Below are 27,867 nucleotides of genomic sequence, written 5' to 3'. Positions count from 1 at the left end.
ACCTGAGTAAGTCCCAAAACATACATGTATAGTATCAGATATGATCGATCGGGTTATTCTAACTAGTAAGCGCTGAATTAACAGCAATACCTGTTCAAATTTATTGTGATTAATCAACCATATCAAATTTACGAAAAATAATCAAATTAACAAAGAAAACAATTTAACTTGATGGAAGATAGAATTTTTTGGAATTATATCTTTATTGTAACAAAATATTTTGTTAAATTGCGTGGAAATAACATCCTTCAACTTTCAAGCTTTTCAAAAGTTTAATATTTTATCAGACAGCCGAAGTTTATTTAAAAACACGTGTAGTCAAATATTTATGATATAAGTGATGAGTATCCCCAAAATGAGACATAACTTGTATGTGAATAATAAAGTTTTTTTAACAGACCTTTTTTTGTTTATGATATATATATAAATATATATATATATATATATATATATATATATATATATATATATATATATATATATATATATATATATATATATATATATATATATATATATATATATATATATATATATATATATATATATATATATATATATATATATATATATATATATATATATTTATTTATATATATATATTATTATTAAAACCCTTATCCGCACCCCAATGGTGCATAGGGCATTGTGTCTTATAAACGCAGTGTTATCATGATCGTTTTACACATGAAGGAAAGGTGATCAGCCCTCCGCTTCAGGTAACCAGTCCATGGTAATATTGAATAAATATTACAGTGAAAAAATTACTGATATTTATTTTACCCCCCTTGGGAATCGAACCCGGGACCTCCAGAACGGTAGCCGAGCGTGCTGACCATTACACTACGGAGGCGGATATTTATTTCATTCCTTAACTCGCAATTTTTTTTTCTTTAAATACCATTTTCGCATTGAACAATAAAAAGTTTTTCTTCAAATTATTTATATGGTTTTGAAAAAAAAGAGTTTTTGAAAGGTTTTTTTTTTAACTTTTTTTCTTTTTGTATTCTAAAAAAACAAAAATATATACAACGTAATAATAACCATATCCGCTCCCTAGGTGGAGCATATGGAGTCCACAAACTGTCTCCAGGCTTTTCTGTCGGCTGCCAGCTCCCTTGCATCCTCCCAAGTCAGATCCGCGTCGCGAAGTTCTGACGAGAACTGCCGACGAATTGTCAGCAATGGTCGTCCTGGGCGGCGCGAACCTGATGCCTTGTAAAAGAGGCAAGCTTGATTAAGGCTCTCAGGAGGCATGCGGAGTACGTGGCCAAGCCAACTGAATCGCCTTTTTTTGACGACAGTTGTGTCGTACATTATTTAAAAAAAATCGGGCTTGAACAGAAATGTGACCTCTCCGATGGTCTCCGGTGGAATGAATGCTACTTAACGATGCTGGGTCTTAAGAGTTATAATCTCTACTAAGTTTCTGACGTAACAAATCACAGCGTTAAATGCCACCAAGAATGATAGACATTATAATTTAAAACGTCTACTAATTAACTAACTAAACGTTAGAGATAAAAGAAAGCCAAACCAATCTGTAATATTTCTATTTGCAAACAATCTTCGCCTTGTTCACATTCATGCATTTCCTGATACACACCCGTCAATTATTTAAACTTCTGGCCCGATGACACCCAAGTATTTGAAATACTTAATAATGCCATGTTTTTTTCGGTTTTTCGCTGCTTCTATTATCAATTACTTTTTATTATTAATCATAGTTTAGTTCACTGTATTAAAGTATAAAAAAATATCGGCACCTTATCATTTCAACTTTTTATAATTAAAAACATTTTTTTTCAATATTGTTCAATGTTGGCTAAAAAAATAGAAGAGACCTTGTTTATAACTTCAAAATTAAATCTATCGAAAGGAAGAAAATAAATATTTTTCCATACAAAAATATATTATAAAAGTTACTACTTTTTGTCGCTTGTCTGCAGGTATGAAAATAAGGATAGGGAATTTAAATGTGAAAAAAACGCCATAAATACCGGGCCAATTGAAAATAAATCTTTCTCGGCTTTATTTTGCACTTGGCGGGAATCGAACCCGCGACGCTAGTTTCTCAGTCGAGCGTCTACCCAACTACACCACGGCGCTTGTCAAGCAAGCCCAAGTAAATAAGTATTTTACAATATCAGCCCAAACCCTCGGTCATTTTGCCCGAGGCGCAGCTCTGTATTGAATAACATGGCTGCTCAAAATTCATACGACGGATTTCATTTTATTTGGGAGACGCACGGAAATGTCGATTGTGGTAAATTTCTAAAGCGTAAGGTCCCTGGAGAAAGGATAATATCACTTTAAAAACCCTTTGGCAGATGGTTAATTACATTTCACATGCCCGAATCCTGAACAAACGCAGCCCTCTGTGCTAACACTTTTCAAGACTCGTTGTTTAACAAACAGAACGGTGGATTTAACGCACTTACATTTGAGTATGATATACAGTAAGTCCTCTACTTACGCGATTTCAACTTACGTGAATTCATATTTACACGTTTTAAAAAATATAAAAAATTCTCAAGTCTACAACATTTTGAGTGTCCAAATACTTGTTCACAAATCCGGATTTTCTCCAATTGGGAGTAATTTTTTATGTTATTTTTTGACATCTTAGCATATGAAAACAAAAAAAGGATATGGCGGTCGTAAGCCCCGTGAATTCCCAGACTTCCATATCCTTCTTCATCTATGTTGAGATGTCAAAAAATAATATTTATCAAGTCATTTATTTACATATGCAGTGGGTATACCACTATGGGTAATACTTTGCACCACTCTCTGGAAAAAAATTGTGGAGCTGGTCATCTCTGATACATGTAATTTTTCATTCTACTTTCTATTGTTCCTGAAAGATGGCACTTCAATCTACTTCACAAAAGTCACATTCGGTCGCTATTGCTTCAATGCGTTTTTCCTGTTCGAACGTGAAGAAAGTTTTCTGTCTGAAAATTGTGTCCAAAAAAACCCAGTGTAATCATAAGTATACCAAAACAAGGTACGACAAGTGAGTTTTCTCTAAATCATAGGTAGGTAGGCCCTGCTTTTCTCAGATGCTGTATTTTTTGGTCACGTTGTCAAGTTTATGCAAAAATAATATTGATACTGGACATTGTTGAAAGGAGTGAGCGATATGTACTATATCCATTGAAATTAGTATATATTAATGTAAGTATGTACGTATCACAATATTTTTTCGACTTTCATGATTTTTCGTCTTACACGAAAACCTTCGGAACGCATTAATCACGTAAGTAGAGGATTTACTGTATAAATAATTCCCATTTATATCTTATTTACTTTCCCATTTCAGACACCATTAAACTTTCTCTGGTCGATCAGACGTGTATTTATAGATCCACTCAAGTATTTAAACCCCGATTTTTATACAAATGTACACAACATTTTGAGTGTGTCCAAATACTTGTTCACGAAATCTGTTAACAAGTATTTGGAATAAGTTATCAAATTATCTTCAATCACAGGAATTATTTTCATATTATTTTTTGATGACACACAAAGATGAAGAAGAATATGGAAGTCTGGGCATTTACGGGGCTGACGACCATCACTTAAACCAGCCTATGACCGTCGTAAGCCTTGTACATGCCCAGACATCCATATTATTAATCATTTTTGATGAAATGTCAAAAAATAATTTTTTTACTTAATAAATACCGCTACTTCTTAAAATCTACTGTGACTCGTGTTTCGATGCATTCCGCATCAGTTTCAAGCATCGAAACACGTGTCACAGTAGATTTTAAGATATAGATTTTACCACAAAGTGACTGCTGAATTAATTAATGAAATATATGAAATTGCATTTCAGATTTTTTTCTAACATTTATTAACTAAACTAACCATCACCTAGCTTCTCTACAGGGGTAGGCCTAGAGAATAAAACGCTAGATCGATATGTCTTTGCAAAAAGTCTTCGCTTCTTCCAAATTCTATCATCTCCTCATACATACAATCATATTTATTTCATTCACCGAATGTAAGAAATGTATATTATAGTTTGCAATATGTGGGGTTAGTATCTACTTAATTGTGTTGTGAAAATTTGATATTCAGTTTGTAGCCAAGGAACTAACCAAGCCATTCGAAACCGCAATACAGACATTAGTTTGTGATTAAGGATTCTAAAATCATGAAATTAATACCTAATCATCCTTATTTGACTAATATACTGTAATCGAATATTTAAATGTAATAATAAACCAATGTTATCCTTCCAGACCGAAAACGCTTATTTGTGATTTCCATATTGATATAATATGACAAGAAAATAAAGTTATTTACATTCTAGACATCTCAACAAAGATTAAGAAGAATATGGAAGTCTGGGTATTTACAGGGCTTACGACCGTCATAGGCTTGGTTAAGTGATCATTTTATATACGTGTAACATTCACTAATTCTACCTATGAATGTCAACCACACTTTTTAATAGATTTATATTATCCACTGACACTTCGTGATGGAATTGCATTTTTAATATATTATTAGATTAAAACCAATATTTTTAGCTTTTCCACTTTATTTTTATTTGACCAGCGACCGGGTTTCGTCGTTACCGACATCATCAGACTGGTGGGACCCCACCCGCCCACCGGTGGGGGTTATTTAATTAAATTAAATCACTCTTAAGCGGAGATTTTAATCAATATTTGATATGTGAACAATTATTTGGACATATTCAAAATGTTGTAAATAATAATATTGCCATTTAGTGTCGAAACAGACGAGCAGCTTTAAGTTACCGTGGTTGGATATTCTGCATTTATTCCATTCAGCAGCATCCGTTAAGTTGCATTCATTCCACCAGAGACCACCGGAGAGGTCATATTTCTGTTTACGCCCGACTTTTTTTAAAAGAATGTGCATTGTTTATTTTTTTTTATATCTAAAGAATTTTTTTGAATTTCTTACCTTTCAAAAACTTTTATTTTTCAAAACCATATAATTATTTGTAAAAAAAAAAACTGTTTTTTTTAATGCTAAAACGGTGTTTTAAGAAAAAAATCATTTACGTAAAATGTTACCTGCTTTTAGAGAAAATAATGTTGCGATTTAACGAATACTTGGCCTTAAGTTAACGTAGTTGGACATTGTGCGTTTATTCCGCACGCACTGGCGTTTTGAGCGGTCGTAATTGACCGTTCCACTTGACTTGCGGTCGAGTGAGCGCTAAATGAGATTCTCGTCTTGAACCTGCAGAATTCCCAACTCTCAACGGCTTCAAGCTACTTATGTGTTTCCGACCTTACATCGAGGATTATTTTTCATGTCAACAGGTACACAGTAGGCTCGTGATACAGATTTTTTTTCATAGATAAGTATATATTTTTTTTACATTTTTTAAAATTATATGTATGACGGCTCTTTAGGCATTCATTTTTTTCGTGTTAAAACAATTTTTTAAGTACTAGATTTTATACATTACATACAATAGATAGAATAACAATTTACAGTAGAATTTTTTTTCAATATATATTGTATTTTACAATATTTTGTATTTTTTGGGTAATATATCCAAAACTAAACAAGGTTGTTGGATTGAATTGTACTTTTATTTAAAAACATATGTTTGAAAATATGTGTGTAAATAAAAGTGAAATTCAATCCTTGTTAAATTTTGGATATATTACTCAAAAATTTTATTAAAAATTCTTCCAACTGTCTGCAATTACAATATATAATATTTTGTATATTTATATTTTTTCTTCTTTCTCTCTTTCAATATTTTTTGCACAAATGTTAAACCTTAATAATTTTATTTTAATGACCTGACGATGGAATAATTATTCCAAAACTGGTAGCCACGAATAAGTGTTATAAAAGTGGTATTTCACAAAGTGAACGATGAAAGAAAGAGAGAGTGTTACTTTAAAACAAATTTGTATTGCACGAAAAAAAATCGCATTTGTATCGTAAAATAAAACATTGTTACATGTTAGACTCCTTTTAAATACGAAGCCCTAAACATACGAGTATGTATTTATGTACACGCACATAAAATCTTAATTTATCAATACAAGTAAATTTACAACATTTTGAGTGTGTCCAAATACTTGTTCAAAAAATCTGGATTATCTCCAATTACAAAAGTTATTTTCATATTATTTTTTGACATCTCATCAAAGATGAAATTATAAGCTTAATAATAAAAATTGAAAATGGTATTTTCTGGCGTTTCTCATGTGTGTGATTATAATCCAGGATTCGGACCTCACATACTAATATAAGAGTTTCTGCTTAGTAAAAAGCTTCTTTACATCTCACCAATAGTTGTCTCTAGTGAAGTTCTAGTGATTCAAGAACAAGGTTTCTAAATTGGTTCAAATATATGTAGAACTTCCAAGAATTTGAGTAGTGTGGTTGTCAATAATGGGTAGAATTGGTGAATGTTACACGTGTGTAAAGTGATCACTTAAACCAGCCTATGACGGTCGTAAGCCCCGTAAATGCCCAGACTTCCATATTCTTCTTCATCTTTGATGAGATGTCAAAAAAAATAAAAATACAAGTAAATTTAACAAAACCTTGCGTTCGAGACGCCTATTCTTTGTATGTACATTCAGAGAAAATAATTACAAGATATTAATTGACTTGTATTAAAAAATCAGTGATTTTCCAATATAAAGCTAGTTCATTTCTTCTTTATATGAATTATTTTTAATCATATTTATTTATTCAAGTTAATTTTTGTATAAGACAATTTCTATACTTTCTACTTAATTGGAGATAATCTAGATGTGTCTACACACAAGTATTTGGATACTCTCAATATGTTGTAAATAAAATAACTGGTCAAATTATAAGCAAAAAATTAAAATGAAATGGATATTTTCTAGCGTTTCTCAGTATGTGATTATAATCCAGGATTCGGACCTCACATACAAATGAAAGAATTTCTGTTTAATAAAAAGCTTCTTCCATCCCACAATAGATTTCTCTAATAATTTTCTAGTGCAGTCAAACACTATTTGTCATGCTTGATCAATATATCTAGAAATTCTATGAATTTGAGTAGTGTGGTTGTCAATCACGGGTACAATTGGTGAATGTTACACAATGGTAAATTGATCACATAAACCAGCCTTTGGCGATCATAAGCCTCGTAAATGCCCAGATATTCATATCTTTCCTCATCTTTGTTGAGGTATAAATCATTTACCGTCATTATTCGATCACGCTTACAATAGCTTCAATTTATTTGAATTTTCTTTCAGAAAAAACATGACAGGTTTATAATGCTAAGAGAGTAATAAAAATGATTTATGAATACTTAAAACAGACTTAGTATTAGAGCACTGTAAAAAATATTGGTGTTGTTTTAAGAAAGATTTTTTTGCCTTTGAGCCGCTGAATTTTGATTACTAAGTCGATATGATTAATGTTTTCACTCGCAAAATTTCAGAATGCTCAATGATGTGTGGGTACACACACACATATATATATATATATATATATATATATATATATATATATATATATATATATATATATATATATATATATATATATATATATATATATATATATATATATACCGTAAAGTGGGTATACATTGCACCAAAATACTGCATTTTTTCAAAAAATTGTCTATTCAGATCAGGTTTTTTACTTTTTCTGAGGTTTCAACTATTGCAATGTAATAACACATATACCTGTAACATGTCTGATACGTTTTTAAATTTTTATCTATTTTGCCTGTATTTTTTTTTTATATTTATATTTTGGTGCAAAGTATCCCGGGGTAAAGTACAACTTTGCACCATGATATTTTCTCTACACTTTTCGTACTAGAATCCAAATTTATGCAAAGTAAAGGCTATCCTACAAGTTTTGTTGCACCTTATGAAGGGTTTTGGCTCACAGTTCACTAAATGCAGATTAAAATATTGTATAATTATGGAAAAATAAGACACTTGATAGAAATTTTAAAAAAAATATATTGAAAAATCTAACAAAATTTTTTTTTTTTTCAATACTGAAGGTTTAAAATTATATAAAATAAAAGGTGGATATTAAAACATATCGTACTACATAGGTAATAGGAATTAAAATTAAATTAGGTCTAAATATGGTCAAGTTCCGGGACGGTAAAGAAACCTCTTTTGGATTGCATTTTCGGTTCTTTTATGGAACCCGCTACATCCTTCCAAGAATATTGAAGAAAGTCATCCTTCGTCGGCCACTTCCACGATTTGAGACTCTCCTGCATGGATTTAACAGCTCTGTCTTTCTTTATTTCCAAAATCTGTCCCGGAAATTTTTCTCCTTCATAATGAAATACGACATATTTTCCCACCTTCTTTTTTACTGGTCCTAATGAAACGGAAGAACAAATACGATAACTGGTTTCAGTCATCGTTTTTGTTCTTTTCCCTCTTCCTCAAAGCTTCCGTGTGAACTATAATCAGTAAATGCTAGATATGCTGGAAGTTTCGATGCGGAAGGTGGGATCATTGATGTAGTTGGTTCAGGTAGCATTTGTGTCTCGTCAACGTTCATTTCGACATTTGGATCGTGAGCAATGCTCTTACCTGGTTCTATCGGTATCGTTTTCCTGCGTTTTAAGACTGAATTCTTTGGGTTGAATCTGTTTTCTTCCAAAAACTGTTGAAAACTCTGGCGCACGTCATCGTCATACGCTTTTAATGGCAACCGATTAAGCAACTGACTAGTTTTAGCAACAGTCAAGGTTTTATGTCTTTGCAAAAATGATCTTATCCATTCAGAGCCTGGTACGTTGTTCTTTAATATTCGTACTCTTCTGCCAAATCTATCCAAATAGGCTTTTAGAATGTAGCGAATGTCAAAAGCACTCACCGGGAAACCGTACTCACTCATGTCTACTATGCAGTTTACAAAGGATTGCTCTTCGCCCTTGTCACATATCGGAGGTTTTCCCACAGGTTTTGTGTGCTGACCTTTGAGCTTATAGTTAATCGTCCTTCTGGGGATTTTGAAAATTTCTTCAGCCTTTCTTTGACTGATTGTACCATTTCAAATGGCCTCCAAACACTGCTCCACTCTCTTTGGTGTAAAATCGCAGTATCGTCTGGCATAAGGCCGCTGTTTGTGTGTTCTTGACATTTTTGAAAAAAATATACCATCAGGAATTAAGTAAGTACACAAAACCAATAGATATTTAGCAAACATGTCAAGTTGTATTAGCCGTTTTAAGACTTTTCATCAAATTAATTAACTATGGCCTTTTGTGGATACTTTGCACTTGGTGCAATGTTACCCCAAATGTGGTCAATACAAGTCAGTTCTTAAAAAAATATTATTTTTACACAAACTTGACAACGTAACTAAAAAATATAGGATTTGAGAAAAGCAGGGCCTATCTACCTACGATTTAGAGACCACTCACTTGTTGTAACTAGTTTCAGTATACTGATTCCACTGGATTTTTTCGGAGACAATTTTCAGACAGAAAACTTTCTTTACGTTCGGACAGGAAAAACGCATTGAAGCAATAGCGACCGATTGTTACTTCTGTAAACTAAAAAGTAGATTGAAGTGTCATCTATCAGAAACAATAGAAAGTAGAATGAAAAATGACATGTATCAGAGATGACCAGCTCTACAATTTCTTTACAGAAGGTGGTGCAAAGTATCACCCATGGTGCAAAGTAAACCCACTTTACGGTATATATATATATATATATATATACAGGGTCCGCCATCTAAAGTTTTTTTTTTCAACTAGTGCTTATTTCGTGAATGGTAACACTTAGCTCATGTCTGATTTGACAGATAATTAGTTTTATCCTTCCGCTGAGCGAATATGGTTGTGTATACGCTTGAACAACGCTGGGAAATATTGCGACATTACTTTGAAAATCATGGTAATGTTGCAGAATGTGTGCGAAAATTGCGTACGGTTTTTGGAAGAAGAGAAGCACCGTCAGCTCCGTATGTTCGTTATCTTGTGAAAAAAGTGAAAGAAACTGGCATCCTCATCGATAAACCAAAGCGTGAAAAGCCAAAAACAGTGCGTACACCCGAGAATATCGATGTTGTGGCAGAAAGTGTGCGTGAAGCGCCATCAACATCAATTCACCGTCGTTCTCAACAATTGAACATTTCGGAGACATCATTGAGACGAATTTTGCATAAAGACCTTGGTATGACGCCATACAAAGTCCAATTGGTTCAGGAGTTGAAGCCAACTGACCATCCAATGCGTTTTCGCTTCGCTGAGTGGGCCTGCGATCGACTTACAGAAGATGCCGATTTTGCCAAAAAAATCATCTTTTCGGATGAAGCTCATTTTGATCTTGGCGGGTATGTAAACAAGCAAAATTGTCGTATTTGGGGCACAGAAAACCCGCACGCATACATTGAAAAGCCGGTACACCCAAAACGAGTCACTGTTTGGTGCGGATTTTGGTCCAGAGGCATAATTGGGCCATTTTTCTTTGAAAATGAGCAAGGAGTGGCCGTTACAGTCAATGGCGATCGTTATCGGGCCATGTTGAACGGATTTTTGTTCACAAAAATTGAAGAGGAGGATATTGGCAACATTTGGTTTCAACAGGACGGCGCTACGTGCCACACAGCCGAAGCTACACTCGATGTTTTTTATAGCATTTTCAAAAAAAAAAAGTTATTTGGCGGACCCTTTATATATATATATATATATAAACATATACATATATATATATATATATATATATATATATATATATATATATATATATATATATATATATATATATATATATATATTTATATATATATATATATTTATATATATATATATATATATTTATATATATATATATATATACATGTATAAATATACATATATAAGCGTATTTTCAAACTTAGTACAATATTCCGTCCCTTTGTTATTCCAGTAAACGCCTATAAATGCGTAAAATCTCTCCCTATACACCCTTAAGCGATACGTTCTACGTAATATTATTTTCATAGTGTTCTAAAAGACGGTTGTATGAGAAAAAATGTATGTTTTTTTATGTCTGAATAAAATTACAAACGTAAGTATGTTTAAACAGCCAGAAAAGAAAAATGAATATTTATATTATTATTAACCGTAGCCACGAGGATATTATCAAATATACGTACTACGTTGTATTAAATTCGTGCAATGTGTTTAACAACGTCAAACGCGAGGGTAGTATCTTAACACTTTATCCACATAAATTTTATATCTCTTGACTGATGTCATTGGTTGTTTGTGGTGAATACATCTCAATATATCACGATTATTCGTTATTCATGCAAAACACTGTAAATACTGTGTCCAAATACTAGTTCACAAAATCTGGATTATCTCCAATTACAGGAGTTATTTTCATATTATTTTTAAGCACTAGTCCATATTCCATATTAGTAATCTGTATTCTTCTTCATCAAAAATGAAGAAGAAAATGGATTACTAATATGGAATATGGACTAGTGATTCAAGAACAATGTTTCAGAATTGGTTCAAATATATAAAACTTCCAAGAATTTGAGTAATGTGGTTGTCAATAATGGGTAGAATTGGTGAATGTTACACGTGTGTAAAGTGATCACGTATGAAGGTCGTCAGTCCCGTAAATGCCCAGACTCCCATATTTTTCTTCATCTTTGATGAGATGTCAAAAAATAAAAATAAAAAAGAGAATAGCTCCTGTAATTGGAGATAATCCAAATTTTATGAACTAGTATTTGGACACACTCAAAATGTTGTATTTATATATATATATATATATATATATATATATATATATATACATATATATATATATTTATATATATATATATAAATATATATATATATATATATATATATATATATATATATATATATATATATATATATATATATATATATATATATATATATATATATATATATATATATATGTGTGTGTGTGTGTGTGTGTGTGTGTGTGTGTGTGTGTCTCTCACACTTTCTCTCAAGTCTTTTTTATTCATAATTTTTTTCTATACGCATTATTTTTTCAATTATATTTTATAAAGTAATTTTTGAAAATATTTCATAACAAATTGCGAGTCAAACCGTTATATAGTAATACGATCCTTAAATGGGGGTGGGTGGAATTTAATGGTTAAGGAAGGGTGAAAAAGCACCTTAGAAATTCTAAATTCACCAATCAGCCTCAGGGGTCACAGTCGTGATTTTTCAGTATTGGAAAGGATTATTTCTAACGATTGCTTCTCTAAAGGTTCATGGATAAACAAGCAAGAAATTTTATACTGAGCTTTGTTGAAAAATTGGCCGAGCATAAAAAGGAGAGGCAAAATATAAGAAAACGGCACAGCTAATATTGCATGATGTATTTTGAAAGAAATTGTTTCCAAAGAAAATAATGGGCCACCCCATATTCTACTACTGTAGTCACCTTATGTTCTAGTACAATTACTTTTTCTCGTTTAGTAACCTCAAATTAGAATTCAACGGAATATACGACAATAAGTATACATTTCAGGGATGATTTTTTTTTTCAAATAGTGAATTTATTACAAAATAAACGTAGTAAATATTTTCAGTTTTTGTATATCATGTTAAATTTTACAAATATGATGAACGAAATAGTAAAGTATGGTTAAATATATTATTAGTATCTTGAAAGCTTAAGAAAAGAAATTTAGATGAAACATTTTTATGTTATATATGAAAGAAAACATGAATGTTTGAGCACCCTAACGAATTTACTCTTTGAAGCTTAAGAAAATATACATATAAAATATTTTAATCTTATAGATATGACAGATGTTTTTGAGAGCTTGAGAAAAAAACTTGAGATAAAGCATCTTTGTTTTTTTTAGTATATATATGTATTTATGAACGAACTTGAAAATTTGAGTATCCTGACGACCTTGCATTTTTAAGCTTATAATGCAACATTTTGACAGGCTTACGTAATCATTTTATATACTTGCATAGTGTTCACCATTCCACCTATATTGAACATGCATATTGCATTTAATTGTATCACTATCGGCTATACCAAACCTAAGCTCTAAGAACTAGCATGTATAAGAAATCCACAAAGCTGAAAAAATGAATACAATATGTGTGTATTGAATAATGGTAAACGTAACATTAGTGTATATTCATTCAAACTCTTATTGGCACCCTATGGTGCATAGGGTACTACATCATATAAACGCAGTGTTATCTTGATCATTAACATATGAAGGAAAGGTGATCAGCCCTCCGCTTCAGGGTTATATTGAATAAATATTACAGTGAAAAAATCCATCTTTCTTATTATTTAATGAAAACGGGGTGGATTGCATTGTGGGGTAAATAACATTGCAAGTTGAGACACGTACGATATTGGCATGCCATTCGTAGAGTAAATAATCCAGTGTCTGATAAAATAAAGAATAATAAACTAATAGTTATAGAATCTATAAAGCAGTGGTTCTGAACCATTTTGAAATCTGGGAGTACTTTTTATCATTAAGAAACTTCGAACACCAAAACTAAACATCCAAAGAACATACAGAGATAATTTTCATTAAAAAAATTGTTTGTTTATTACAGACAAGTTAAAATTATGTAACTTAAAAAAAAAAACATAAATACTCCAATGAAACTTTTTGCGACGAAAATTAATTAATGTGACCCTAAGCTTGTTGACTTTTACAAATTTGAGCGGTGTTAAGTCTAGTATTGGATATATGTAGCTATCTCATTTCTTTATTCAAATTGTTAATCCAAGGTTCGCAAATCAAGGGTCACAAATCCTTTTAATGAACCTTCCATTGAGGGAGCACCGTCTGTACAAATTCCTACACATAGCTCCCATGATTTTTAAAAATTGTTTTAAGTACCTATGATAATATAGATTCAATGTTATCTTGACCGCTGTTGTGAGGTGAGCGCAAACAACTTCACTTTGCAAGGGTTCTGCCATATAGCCATTATATTTGCAACTCAAATCGCACAGTACATGAGTCAACATTAAATTTTGGTTTTCATAATTTCGCGGAGCACTTGCAACAGTCTCGCGGAGCACCGGTCAAGAGCCACTGCTATAGAGTTTCAATATTTGGTTGAGAGAAACAAAGTCAATGGAAATGACTTCAAAATCAATGAAATAATAATAATAATAAAATTCATCTTATACACGATCTCATTTACCGGTGTTTTAAAGTTTTTTTTAAAGTAAAATTGATGCTAGTTACACTACGTGGATAAAATGGTAACTTCCGTAAGGAATTCCTATCTTGGTTTTGATATCAGTCTCAACGGAATGTTTCTAGTTTCCTAAAAGACATATTCGTTCCTAGAACATAACACGCTGTATTAAATTTTCCTATACCCTTATAACCTAATAAATAATGCATACCTCCCGTATCAAATATGCACTTCCATACTAACACTGTTAACATACATATTTTGTAATGTAATATCATTTCACTATTTTACGTTGGGATGTCTACGTTAGACAGGTCTATTATAAGATGAGCTTTTTGTTATTTTGCAAGTATTGTGATAAAATGAAAATGCAGTTTAACAGTCAAAAAGATCTTTTAAAAATTAGGAACCAAAAGATATGAAAATAATAATTTTACTAACAATATTTTAAGTGTGTCCAAATACTTGTTCATAAATCGTGATTATCTTTAATATAATAATATCTCCAATATTATTATATTGGAGATAATCAAGATTTATGAACAAGTATTTGGACACACTTAAAATGTTGTTAATAAAATTATTATGTCTTCAATATTATTATAATCCCGGATTCGGATCTCACAGACAATATAAAAGTTTATGCTCAATAAAAAACGCTTATTCATCTCACCAATAGATGTCTCTTGTGAAACATCTAGTGATTCTTGTACATTATTTCGAAATTGGATCATATTTATAGAACTTCCAAGAATTTGAGTAGCGTGGTTGTCAATCATGGGTAGAATTGGCTAATGTTACAAGTGTGTAAAGTGCTCAACGAACCTCAAAAAATTGTTTTACAATGCTTTCTTCACTCATTCGATTCACATTCCCAAACCATTTTACCACAGCTTTCTCAATTTTATGTATAATATATTATTTAATTATACTCGCACAATGCAGCCTTGCATTCTTTCTACGTTTTGTCGCTCATTCGTATGATTATATTGTCTTCATATTCTTCAAACCCTTATCTACACCCCAATGGTGCATAGGGCACTGGATCATAAACACGCAGTGTAACCTTGATCGTTAAAACGTGAAGGAAAGTTGATCAACCTTACACTTCAGGTACCAGTAATATTGAAGAAACATTAGAGTGAAAAATCACTTTCATTTATTTGATCCTCCTGGTAATCGAACCCGGGATCTCCAGAACGGTAGCCGAGCGTGCTGACCGTTACATACTTATCGTGACGGGCGCGGACAAAACATGACATTATGCATCGCTATTATTATGTCCGCTTCCGTAGTGTAATGGTCAGCACGCTCGGCTATGGAGGTCTAGGGTTCTACATATTACCAAGAGGGGTCAGATAAATATAAGTGATTTTTTTACTCTAATATTTATTCAATATTACCCTGGACTAGTACCTGAAGCGGAGGGCTGATCCCCTTTCCTTCATGTGTTAACGATGAAGATAACAATGCGTTTATAAAATTCAGTACCCTATGCTCCTTTGGGGTGCGGATAAGGGTTTGAATGAATGAATTATTTATCAAAATGTCTTAATTAACTTGGCTGTGTATCTGAAATCATCCGAGCTGAATTTTTAGTCCTAAAAATTTTCCGTATTTCAGGAACGTCTTTTGCTGTCTGTGCTTCCGCGTCACGTCGCAATGGAAATGAAAGAAGATATCGCCGAGAAGCCGAGCCAAAGGGTGGAACAATTCCACAAGATCTATATCCAACGCCATGATAACGTCAGGTAAGCTGTAAAATTTTGGTATCTATATAAATAAAAAATGAAATTACACATTTTTTTTTTCTTGAATGTTTTTTGCTGATACTTTGTGGCACATTTTATAAAATAAAACAACTTTTCGTTATCAGTATATGTATGGCAACACCATCTGTTGAACGTCACAGTAACACAATTAAAAATAAACATTCTCAATCGCGAACAGCGTTGTTTTTTATAGGTGCTGTCATCTAGTGCTTTTCAATGATTTTCACTGCATTATTGTTTCATAGATTTAAAAAATATTTTATGGCTTTATGATTTCCTTTATTTTCTCATAAGCTAAACAAAGTCACAGCATGTAGTCGGGTGCACTAAGTCTAGTAAAATTTATGGGATATAATTACCCTCCTTCAAATCACCACGTAACTTAATAACTGAGTGAATCAAAGATTTTTTACTATCCACGCTAAAATTTAGTGTTATCTGATTTAAAACTGATATTTTGTTGCAATTCGTTTGTACCAAAATCTTTTCTGTTAAATCTCATTTTTATGGAAAGATGGACACGAAATGGTTTAATTTCAATTTATGTACTTTAAAAAATATAAAAACACACCAAAAATGCTGTAAAAAAATAACCTTAACTACTTAAGTCATTCATAACATGTTGATACTTAAATGTCAAATCAATAGTTATTTTGCACCGTGACTCCATTTAATTTAAAAAGAGACCAGATCCTTAGAGACTTGGAGTATTTATATACTCGTAGAAGGTGCTTTCACAAGAAAACTTTTCTTGAATTCTTAGAATTAAATAAAGAAAAGTAAAAATGACTCTATTCGCTTATATTGACTATAAGAACAAAAAAGAAAAGTAGTTTTCTTTACAAAATTGTCGTCATATAAAGTACAATTTCCATTGTGTATTGAACTCAATAAAATTTCCTTGATATTCTTTAAACAACTACCACAGAAACTGCAACATTTCTTGACGGAATTCTGGGCAATTTTACCTCGAAAGGTCGTTCTACAATACATATTAGATAGCAAAGCGTCATCTTTGTTTAAATATTCAAACTATTACTATTCAACTAAGGAAATGGAAGGAAAAATAAATTTATATTACTTTACATATAGGTGAAGAGTGGGCAAACCATTTTAAGAAATCTCATCATAGATGAAGAAGGCTTCTTCGGCCTACATAGGCTGGTTTAAGTAATCACTTCACGCATGTAACCTTCATTAATTCTATTCATGATTGACAACCACACTACCCAAATTCTCGGAACTTATAAATCTCTTGAATGGGTTGAAAATTCTAACAGACGATTCTATGATCTAAATTTTGTTTTTTTTTTTAATTTATTTAATTTTATTATTCCATAATTATTATTCTGATTTATTTGTTTAACAATAAAATTCGAAGGAAATGCTAATTACTAGGTGCAATGTGGGTGTCATTCGTAGTGTAACAAGATCTCTGTAAAACTGAACACAGCAATTTAAAGCACAAGTTGACTGTTATCCTGAGATATATTGCGTTGCCTCCTGAAAACAGTATTGTAAACTGCAGAATCGTGGAATATGAGTAGACCAAGCCTAAAGCCGTTTGAGAATTGTCGCTTCAAAGAAATGCAAGTTCATTTTGTGCCGTTTGAATGCACTTTTCTTATATTGGATGGGGAGAGCACTGGATCATCCAATAAGAAGGGCAAAGAGCAATGTTAATATGCTTTAAGCGAATTTCTACTTTGAGTTAAGTTTTTTAAAAACTTTATAACACTTTTTTTGTACACTTTTTCCAACCGGTTTCGACAAGAACCTTGTCATCAGGGTTCATGTACTAATTCTAAAACATTGAAATACTCAAAGTTAGATTATAGTTAATTACCGTTCCCTTACGATGCCAAAAACTTCCACGCACTCCGTTCACCATATGAAAATGTAATAAACAAAGTTGTTTTATTTTATAAAGTTTATAAATTGTGCCACAAAGTACCTGCGAAAAACATTGAAATACTCATAATTGGGTTATATATAATTACCCTTCCCTTACCATGACAAAACTTCCACCCACTCCGTACACCATATGAAACTGATTTAAAAAATGTGATTTTAACTTTGTTTTTAACCACTTTTTTAGTGGTGCATTTTTTCTCCAACCGGTTGCGACAAGAACCTTGTCATCATCAGTACATGTTTAATCATGATGATAACAAGTTTCTTATCAAAACCAGTTGGAGAAAAATTTTCCAGTAAAAAAGTGGTTAAAAACAAAGTTGTTTGCATTTTATAAAGAAATTACTTTTATATTTTTTACAAAAATGATGCTTATGTAAGTATCAAACTACAACCGAGATTTTTGGTCTACCGGTTTTTAGACAAATCCGTCTCTTCATCAGGACAATCACTTCAACATCATGCAAACAATACTCTATTCACAGATTCACAACTACACAAAATGTCGACCACATGCGATTTTGGTCGATAAGGGTTAGAAGTAGTTAAAAAAAACTTGTTTTTTTTTGTGATTTTAATGATAGTGCACTAACTTTGTAACACTTCATAATTTCATATGATTTAATAATGACTCCTTAGTATAGATAAATCACATTTGTGAACAAGAATTTTGACACACTCAAATGATGTAAATAAATTAACTGGTCAAATAATAAGTTAAGTATAAAAAATGAAAATCACGTTCTCAGGCGTTTCTCAAGTATGTGAATATAATCCAGGATTAGGACCTCGCATACAAATGGAAATAATCTCTGCTTAATTAAAGCTTTCCACATTCCACCATAGATGTCTCTAGTGAAGTTCTAATGAAGTCAAGCACTGTGTTTTGAGTTTGATCAAAATATCCAGAAATTTCAAGAATTTTAGTAGTATGGGTAGAATTGATGAATTTCACACGTGCATAAAGTGGTTACTTAACCAACCCTATGACGGTCGTAATCCCGGTAAATGCCCTGACTTTCATCTTCGAACCCTCATCCGCACTTTATGGTGCATAGGGCACTGCATCATACAAACGCTGTGTTATCTTGATTATTAACACACGAAGGAAAGGTGATCAACCCTCCGCTTCAGGTACCAGTCCAGGCTAGAATTGAATGAATATTAGAGTGAAAAAATCACTTATGTATATTTATTTGACCCCCCTCCCCCTGGGAATCAAATCAGTGACCTTTAGTACGATAGCTGAGCATGCTGACCATCGCTAATGTTATCTACAATACGTAAATATCAAGTTATATTCTTGTCAGCTCTGAATTTCGTGATTCCGTTCATTTCAAAGTCCACTTGTAAGTTACAAAACGAAAAGTTAGTGCTTCGGAAATGAATTAGATATAATTCCATCTCCAAAATATTCACCGGGCTTCCGAAACTTTGAATTTCTAGGGTCCGGAGCATATGCTTCATTAGTTTCTTGTTTAATCTATCACTGCCAGAGCATTTACATCTCAAATTAAAATCAAGAAGTTAATACGAACGAAATGCCTTTTGTTATCGACTAAATTGACGCTGGGTTCAAGTTTACCTTGTTTCTGTTTGTGATACCATTCTATTATAAGCTTCAGTATGTATATATATTTTAATATCTCAACATAGATGATGAAGAATATGGAAGTTTGGGCAATTACGGGTATTACCACAGTTTTTTATAACTTTATTGCATGAAAATCAATAAAGAGTAGAGTTAGTAGATATTGTTTGATTTCTTTCTAATTATGTTTTGGGTCTTAATGTTCTATGTAAAATACCATAAGGTGTGTTAATTGTGATTTGCGTGCTTTCCTGGGAGGTGTTTTTTGTGTTATGTGAGAGTAATTCTTAAGTGTGATAAATGAGATAATTTTAGCATATAGTTGTTCGACTGTCATAGGTTGTAATTTGTTGAATATTTCTTCCGTGGAAGTTCGTCTTAGAACATGTATGTTAATATCAATTTTGATAAAATTATTTTTAAATATTAAACATTTTATCGAAATCGACTCCAGCATACATTGTGTAAGCTCAAAATTATAATCATTTAATTCTTGTTACAGCATTCTGTTCGCTGATATTTGTGGATTTACGAGCCTATCTACACAATGCACCGCTGAGGAGTTGGTCCGTTTGCTCAATGAGCTCTTCGCTAGGTGAGATTTTCATTATGTATTGTAAGAGTTGATTCCAACCAAGCAGTAGCCTAAAATAATCCAAAAAATATATATTTTCATTTCTTGTTTTAGCAGTCACTTCTAAATAATAACTAACCATTTTTAATTTCGATTTCACTTGGAAAATACGAAGTAAAACTATTATTTATCAAGTAGTATTATAAAAAACATTAGGATGTATAGATTTAAATTTTGTACTGGCATTTCTTGGTGGAACTGCATTTTATATAATAAAATAACAACGTAATTTTTTCGACATGAATTTTATTTGACCAGCAACCGGGTTTCGTCGTAACCGACATCGTCAGACTGATGTGAGGCTAGACTAAATTCTATATTATAACACAACAAGGCAGGAGTTGAAAACTATGATTTAATATAAGTTTCTGATAAAATTAATTTAAATTGAATGACTTTAAGTATTGTTTTACAATAATAATTACATGAAAGTAAAGGTTTTAACCATGATGTGATATAATTATATCTTAGAAATGGATTTTGCATGTGATTTAAATATATATGTTTATTTAATTCTGGAAATGTTGATTAAGGACCTCTTCTACTGTACATCAGTATGGGAAAGTCAGTATTAGGCTGGGATAAGAATTGACTACCTTTATTTTTTAATTCCACGTATATTTTACATAGGAATTCACTTTAAACATTATATTTTCGCTATATGATAATGATAATTCAGTTTTGTGGATTAATTTTTTTTTTTAATATATTTGGATTTTTGTCGTATACTGATATTTCTAGGTAAAACTGCATTTTATATAATAAAACAAATACAAGAATTTATGATTTATTTTGTTTGAAGATCGACCAGGGTTTGTCGTAACTGATAGTGGAAAAACATATGTTATTGTTATTGTTATTTTTCTACTTTTTTATTAAACTTCATAGTACTCAGGGTTCCAAAATTCGAAATGCTTATTTTTAAGGTTTCAGAATACGCAACCTTCCCTAGAAAACATTTTATTACAAAAATATTAGATTTTGATTTAAACGCTCCTACCTCCCTATTTTCCCGGTATTTTTCTACCCAAACGCCTTTCCTCTCCGTAATTATCAAAGGGTATCATACTTACGACAGGAATATCTTTTTTCGGAAAGTTAGACGTTTCTTTTACAAAAAATCCTAAACACACATTAAATTGTCTTTAATCATTTAGCGTTAGACTACGAAAAAACGATTTTGTCTGCCTCTGGCAGAACGGTGAATATCACACACGTGTAAAGTGATCAATAAACTAACCTATGAATAAAGTCGTAATATTGAGATCTCAAAAATGTACAAGAAATCACTTTATATTACGTGAGTAAAAATTAAATACATTAAAGTTAAAAATTAAATATAGTTTTTTTTTAAATATAGATAAACTTTTTTTGTATGAATAAAAATGTATTTTTTTGCAAGGACGTTTCCTTTACTTTAATTGTGTATCCCATCGACGCGTTTATATTGACAGACAGGCCAATTATCGCATTTCAATGGGAAACCAAGAGTAAAAGCATTTCTCCCCACCGCCCGCACATTCCTTCAAAAAAGTGATAATTCAATGTTTTGGCTTGCTTTCTTTAACTTCGCGTATAATCAATAAACAGTAATCCACCCTTTCTCAAATATGGCAGCGCCAATGGAAATATTTTATGCAGTTAACCCAATTTACACTCTCGAAAAACAAACAATCTAAAATATACAAAAAATTACAACAATTTGTTTTTGTCATCTCAACAAAGATGAACAAGAATATGAAATATAACGCTAAACATTTATAAAGCTAACGACCGTCATCAGCTTGGATAAATGATAAACGAATAAAAGTTATCTGATATTAACAAAAATATAACTTATTTTGTAAAATTTTCATGATAAAGAAATAATTTAAAATATTTTAAATGTGTCAAATACTTCACAAATCTGGATTATCTCCAGTTAGAATTTGTTCACAGTATTTGAAAAAATAACTCCGAATTGGAGATAATCGAGATTTTAATATAAAAAAGAAAACAATGCTTTCTAGCGTTTCTCAAGTATGTGAATATGATCAAGAATTCGGACCTCACATACACATAAAAGAGTTTATGTTAAACAAAAAGCTTCCTTTATACTGCCAAAGATGCCTCTAGTGAAGTCTAAGTGAAGTCAAGCACTGCGTTTCTTTTTTGAGTAGTGTGGTTGTCAATAATGGCTAGAATTGGTGAATGTTACACGTGTGTAAAGTGTTCACTTAAACCAGCCTATGACGGTCATCAGCCGCGTAAATGCCCAGACTTCCATATTCTTCTTCATCTTTGATGAGATGTCAAAAAATAAAATGAAGATAACTCTTGTAATTCTTCTTAACTCCTGAACAAGTAATTGAACACGCTCAAAATGTTGTAAAACAACTAAGTTTTAACCACTTTTTACTGGTACACTTTTTCCAACCGGTTTCGACAAGAACCTTGTCATCATCAGGGTTTATGTACTAATTCTAAAACATTGAAATACTCTTAGTTAGGTTATAGTTAATATCCCTTCCTTTACGATACCAAAAACTTCCACGCACTCCGTACACCATTTGAAAATTTGATAAACAAAGTGGTTATATTTTATAAAGTTTATAAACTGTGCCGCAAAGTATCTGCGAAAAACATTCAAGAAATGTCCATTTTTAATAAATTTTACATGGTAAAAATCACTATATATTCAAATGTTTTGTGACACGTGTTTCGATGCATTCTGCATCATTTTTAAAAACAGTATACCTTTATAAGTGTTTTTTTTTTCAACTGAAATATAAGAGTTATATTTTTTTTCAACCATAATATAAAAAAATAATAAAGGTTCGGTTCGACGGAACGACCTCATTATTTCAACAACATCATCCTTAAAATGTATTTACTCGACTGGAAAAAAAGTATTATTCTACCTCTGTTTATAGTTTGAACTGCTCGTTTAAATAAATCCGAGTTGTTCATTCTGCGCGTCACATTTTCAATTGTCAACAATAAATTTTCAAACTCAATCAAATTTTTAAAGAAAACTTATAAAAAAAATTAAAATCCTTTTCCACTTTTGGAAAATTATACAAAAAAAACTGATCCTTTCCCTAAAATATTAAACATCAGAACAGTTATTTTATGAAAAGTATCACTAAACGCATTCAGTGTATTTTATGATAGTGCATCATTAAAAAATCAATGTATTTATTTGCTTTGCACATTTTTTTCAAAAGAAGGATGAATGTAAATGACAAAAACAAATTGTTGTAATTTTTTTGTTTATTTTAGATTGTGTGTAAATTGGGTTTACTGCATAAAATATTTCCATTGACGCTGCCATATTTGAGAAAGGGTGGATTACTGCTTATTGATTATACGCAAAGTTAAAGAAAGCAAGCCAAAACATTGAATTATCACTTTTGTGAAGGAATGTGCCGGCGGTGGGGAGAAATGCTTTTACTATTGGTTTCCCATTGAAATGCAAAATTTCAGTAGACTAAATGCAGTCGGGATGCATTCTCTTAGACGAATGTGCGGCAAAACGTTCTATGATAAATGTTCGAATGGTGATATAAGGAAATAATGCAAGGCAGAGAAAAGCATTGTCGATAAAGTTAAGAAAGGTATGTTGAGATTTGGGCATGTGAAACAAAGGAGTGAAAAAAGGATACATAAAAAAATGATGTGAATATTGTTAATAGAAGCAGAAGAAGACCGAGGAAAATTTGGCATGATTAAAAGTGGTCAGGTCAGGAGTCGGAATAATCGGCGTGTAATAATGTGAAAATGTATGAATGTGGAAGCGGCGAAGAGTGTGTGCAGAGACAGCTTGGTGTGGCGTTCTATTCCCTCTGCTTACTCCTGCGGGGAAGCGGCGTGATGGTTTGTTAGTTAGTAAATTAGCACACATCTTCCCGATTCTTCGATCCTCTTAATGTTGTTCAAGAGGATATATTTTAAGCTTTTTGATTTGAGGAATTTCATTTTAGAGGATTATGGCGTTGATTGGCTCGTGGTAGAGAAAACCATAGGCGTGTATTAAAGTGCCTACATAATTCGTTAAGTTAGTGAGTAAGTACATAATTACTTAAGTCTCTTCACATAATTTCAGCGGATTTTAAACGATAGTATCTTTTACAGTTCCACAAGACTTGCAAAATACTTGTTACACATATTCCACTTAATTTCACCAATGAGCTCTTATGTGCGTTAGCAAGATTTTCAACTCTCGTAAATAATAATAAGTAGCTTTAAAATTTTCAGGGCGAATCTTCGAAAGTCTATATTTGGTAGAGAATTGAGTGTAAAATTTCAAGGACCCATAACGTTCATTCGGCATATTTCGTTACATGAGAGAGTAATCAGCGGAAGCTAAACTGGCAGTGCACAACGGAGTCCTGGTTCCAACTCTATTGTTTGGAAGTGAAACATGGAGTTGGCAAAAAAAGGATGAAAGTAAACTGAATGCAGTCGAAATGCGATCTCTCAGAAGAATGTACGACAAAACGATGTATGATAGATGTGCGAATAGTGAAATAAGGAAGGAATGCAAAGCTGAGATAAGCATTATCGATAAAATTAAGAAAGGTGTGCTGAGGACATGTATAACGGATGAGTGAAGAAAGAACGGTAAAACAAATTTATGAGGCGAATGTAAGTGGAAAAAAGAGCAGAGGAAGACCAAGAAAAACATGGCACGATCAGGTATCCCAAATACTTGAAAGTGGTCAGGTTAGGAGTCGTAACAATCGGCGGGTATGTATGAGGAGATATGCATGAACGTGGAAGAGGCGAAGAATGTTTGCAAACACAGAGTGGTGTATCGTTCTATTCTCTCTGCCTACCCCTGCGGGGAAGCGGCGTGATGGTTAGTTAGTTAGTTAGTTAGAGAGAGAATATACTATAAATTTAAGGTTTAGTTAAAATATATCGTCCTCATACAGGAGAAATTGACGAGTGCATTTTTGAAAAAAAGTGATTGCTGGCTGTTTGACATCTTACTAGCTTAATGTTGACCTGGAAAAAATCCCAAAGTGATTTTAAACTTAAAAGTATAGTATGTTGACTTGTTAAAAATGACTAACTGCATTGATGACAAAAGTGTAAAAACGGTTAAAAGGCCCTCCTGAACTTTTTAAGTTTTGTTAGTTGGTCACTTTCTCCTGTACGCCTACGATATGTTCGGTGAAAAGTTGGTAATTTAACAATTCATTGATTGCAATTGAACATGGCAATTAAAATTAAAATAAAAATAATAATCTCTTCATTCAATTGGTATAGCATTTGTAAACTTTTTAAAAATGTTTATATAAAAGCAATATTAACATTGTGCTATGGTTATATATGGCTCACTCCTTTCAAGAACGTCATGAATCAAAAAACTTGTTTTTCAGGAGAACGTTTTTAATGTTTAAAAATAAAACACAATGTATTAAAAATAAATATCAAGCCACTTATTGAACTTTTTACTGTGCAACAGATCTTTGTTGGTAAAACCTGACTGTTTTTTCTCCATTTGAAAAATATTTAGGATATTTAAAAAAAATATTGAAAAATACCTTTTCTTCAAAATGCAAAAACAACACTTTCTGCCCTGTAGCGGGTAAATATTAAGTTAAAAATATGCCACTTTTGCTGGGATATAGTACATTTTCTAGGCATTCCGAATATATGTACAACTGAAAATTGTCGATTTTTGATTTATGACGTTCTTGAAAGGAGTGAGCGACATGTAACTTCTTTAACACTCATTATTTACATTGTGTAATACCACGTTAAAGTTATATTAGACAAAATAAAATGTGGATGATAAGGAGATTTATTTTGGAGTCGGTTTTAAACATTAATTTTATTATTATTCAATCAATTTCTATGCATCAAAAATTTATTTTATAAATGTGCAAGCGTTCGAAGTATAGATATACATACATATTTATTAATGTTTGGAATTATTAGTTTTCACGCATGGAAATAAGATAATCGTGATAAAATAAAAAATATTAGCTTATAAATTAATTTACTAATACCATTTCCATATTATTTTTTGACATATCATCAAAGATGAAGAAGAATATAGAAGTCTGGGCATTTACAGGGCTGACGACCGTCATGGGCTGATTTAAGTGATCACTTTACACACGTGTAACATTCACCAATTCAACCCATTATTGACAACCATACTACTCAAATTCTTGGAAGTTCTGTACACATGAACCAATTTAGAAACCTTGTTCTTGAATCACTAGAACTTCACTAGAGACATCTATTGGTGAGATGTAAAGAAGCGTTTTTATTAAGCAGAGACTCTTATATTAGTATGTGAGGTCCGAATCCTGGATTATAATCACACACATGAGAAACGCCAGAAAATACCATTTTCATTTTTATTATTTAAGCTTATAATTTGACCAGACAATTTATTTACAACATTTTGAGTGTGTCCAAATACTTGTTCGCAAAATCTGGATTATCTCCAATTACAGGAGTTATTTTCATATTATTTTTGACATCTCATCAAAGATGAAGAAGAATATGGAAGTCTGGGCATTTACGGGGCTGACGACCGTCATAGGCGATAATCCAGATTTTGTGAACAAGTATTTGGATACACTCAAAATGTTGTAAATACCATTTGTAATAATTTACGAAAAAAATTCGTCCAGCTTTTTATACAAACAATAATATACAAAAACTGTTGTTAAATTTTAAAGATAAAGAAGATAAATTGAATCATTCTGGGGTCAATATATTAAATTGTTCAAATTATCCAGCTTTTTACATAGAAACATCGCATAAATTCAATATCCGAATTAAAGAACATCTAAGGTGCCTTAGTAATAATAATTTTTCGGAATTCGCTAATCGTATATCTGAAGACCATAATTTTAATACATCAACGGGTATAGAAATGTTAGATGCAAATGAAACTGGTCTATGTTTAGATAATCTAGAAAAAAAAAATAAGTAAAGCAATCAATAAAGACATACCCATAATAAATAACCAACTAAATTTAACTTCGAGTCCACTTCTAAAAAAAATTCTCATTGTGATTCATTTGTTTCCTCCTCTCATTCAATTTTTTTTTTTACAAATGTCAAATCTTAATAATTTTATTTGAATGACCTGATGATGGAATGATTATTCCTAAACCGATAGTTACGAATAAGTGTTTATAAATGTGGTATTACCCAAAGTGAACGTTGAATGAGGAGAGTGTTTTTTTTACCATACCACAAAGTTATCAATGCTTTTAATATACAAAATATGTATTTTTTTAATGTTTATTTATCTACATGTTTTTCTCTTTCATTTATAAGCTATTGGCGCTTTATTTACGCATCCTTCTTTTTATTTCCTACCAAGATTACGAACGTTTGAATTCTTCGCGACCCAATTTTTCATGTCCGCTTTACACGACATTTCCGGGAAGTGCTCGTGTACAAGTCTGGTACAAAATCTAAGGCTTTCATGGTATAGCTCATAGGTGGGGAAAGAGGCACGTTTTCCCTACTGACCCCTGCTACTTTGGATGCCGGTCTCTCTGATATTAATATTTATTGTATTTTATTTATTGTTTCGACATTCACGGCAGACATGATGGAATAGAATATTATCACTCGGGAGGAATATCTAATATCTAACATACTAAACCTATGAAGGATTGTGTATGACTCGTTTTGTGTTTATAACAACCGAAATAATCAATATTTCATTTCAACCTAATCTAACCTAACCACCACCACACCACTCTGTCTTTGCAAACATTCATCGCCTCTTCCACGTTCATGCATCTCCTCATACATACGCACCGATAGATAGATATGT

At 31.8% G+C, this 27,867-nt stretch overlaps 1 protein-coding gene across 1 annotated transcript in view; it reads left to right on the top strand.

Annotated features, from left to right (window-relative positions):
- Positions 1-27,867, top strand: part of LOC148313120 (adenylate cyclase type 6-like) — a gene marked incomplete at its 5' end in the record, with an annotated part of 129,542 nt that overhangs the window by 62,219 nt on the left and 39,456 nt on the right. Inside the window, 2 exons of the mRNA XM_088267706.1 lie at positions 15,782-15,909; positions 19,938-20,030. Coding sequence (XP_088123832.1) covers positions 15,782-15,909; positions 19,938-20,030 — 221 coding nt within the window. The remainder of the gene's footprint in view (positions 1-15,781; positions 15,910-19,937; positions 20,031-27,867) is intronic.

This window comes from Brachycentrus maculatus, unplaced genomic scaffold (genome assembly GCF_059751285.1).
Source record: "Brachycentrus maculatus isolate JH-2025_06_01 unplaced genomic scaffold, ASM5975128v1 h1tg000019l, whole genome shotgun sequence".
In the NCBI taxonomy this organism is placed as follows: domain Eukaryota; kingdom Metazoa; phylum Arthropoda; class Insecta; order Trichoptera; family Brachycentridae; genus Brachycentrus; species Brachycentrus maculatus.
This window is presented reverse-complemented; position numbering and strand designations above follow the sequence as displayed.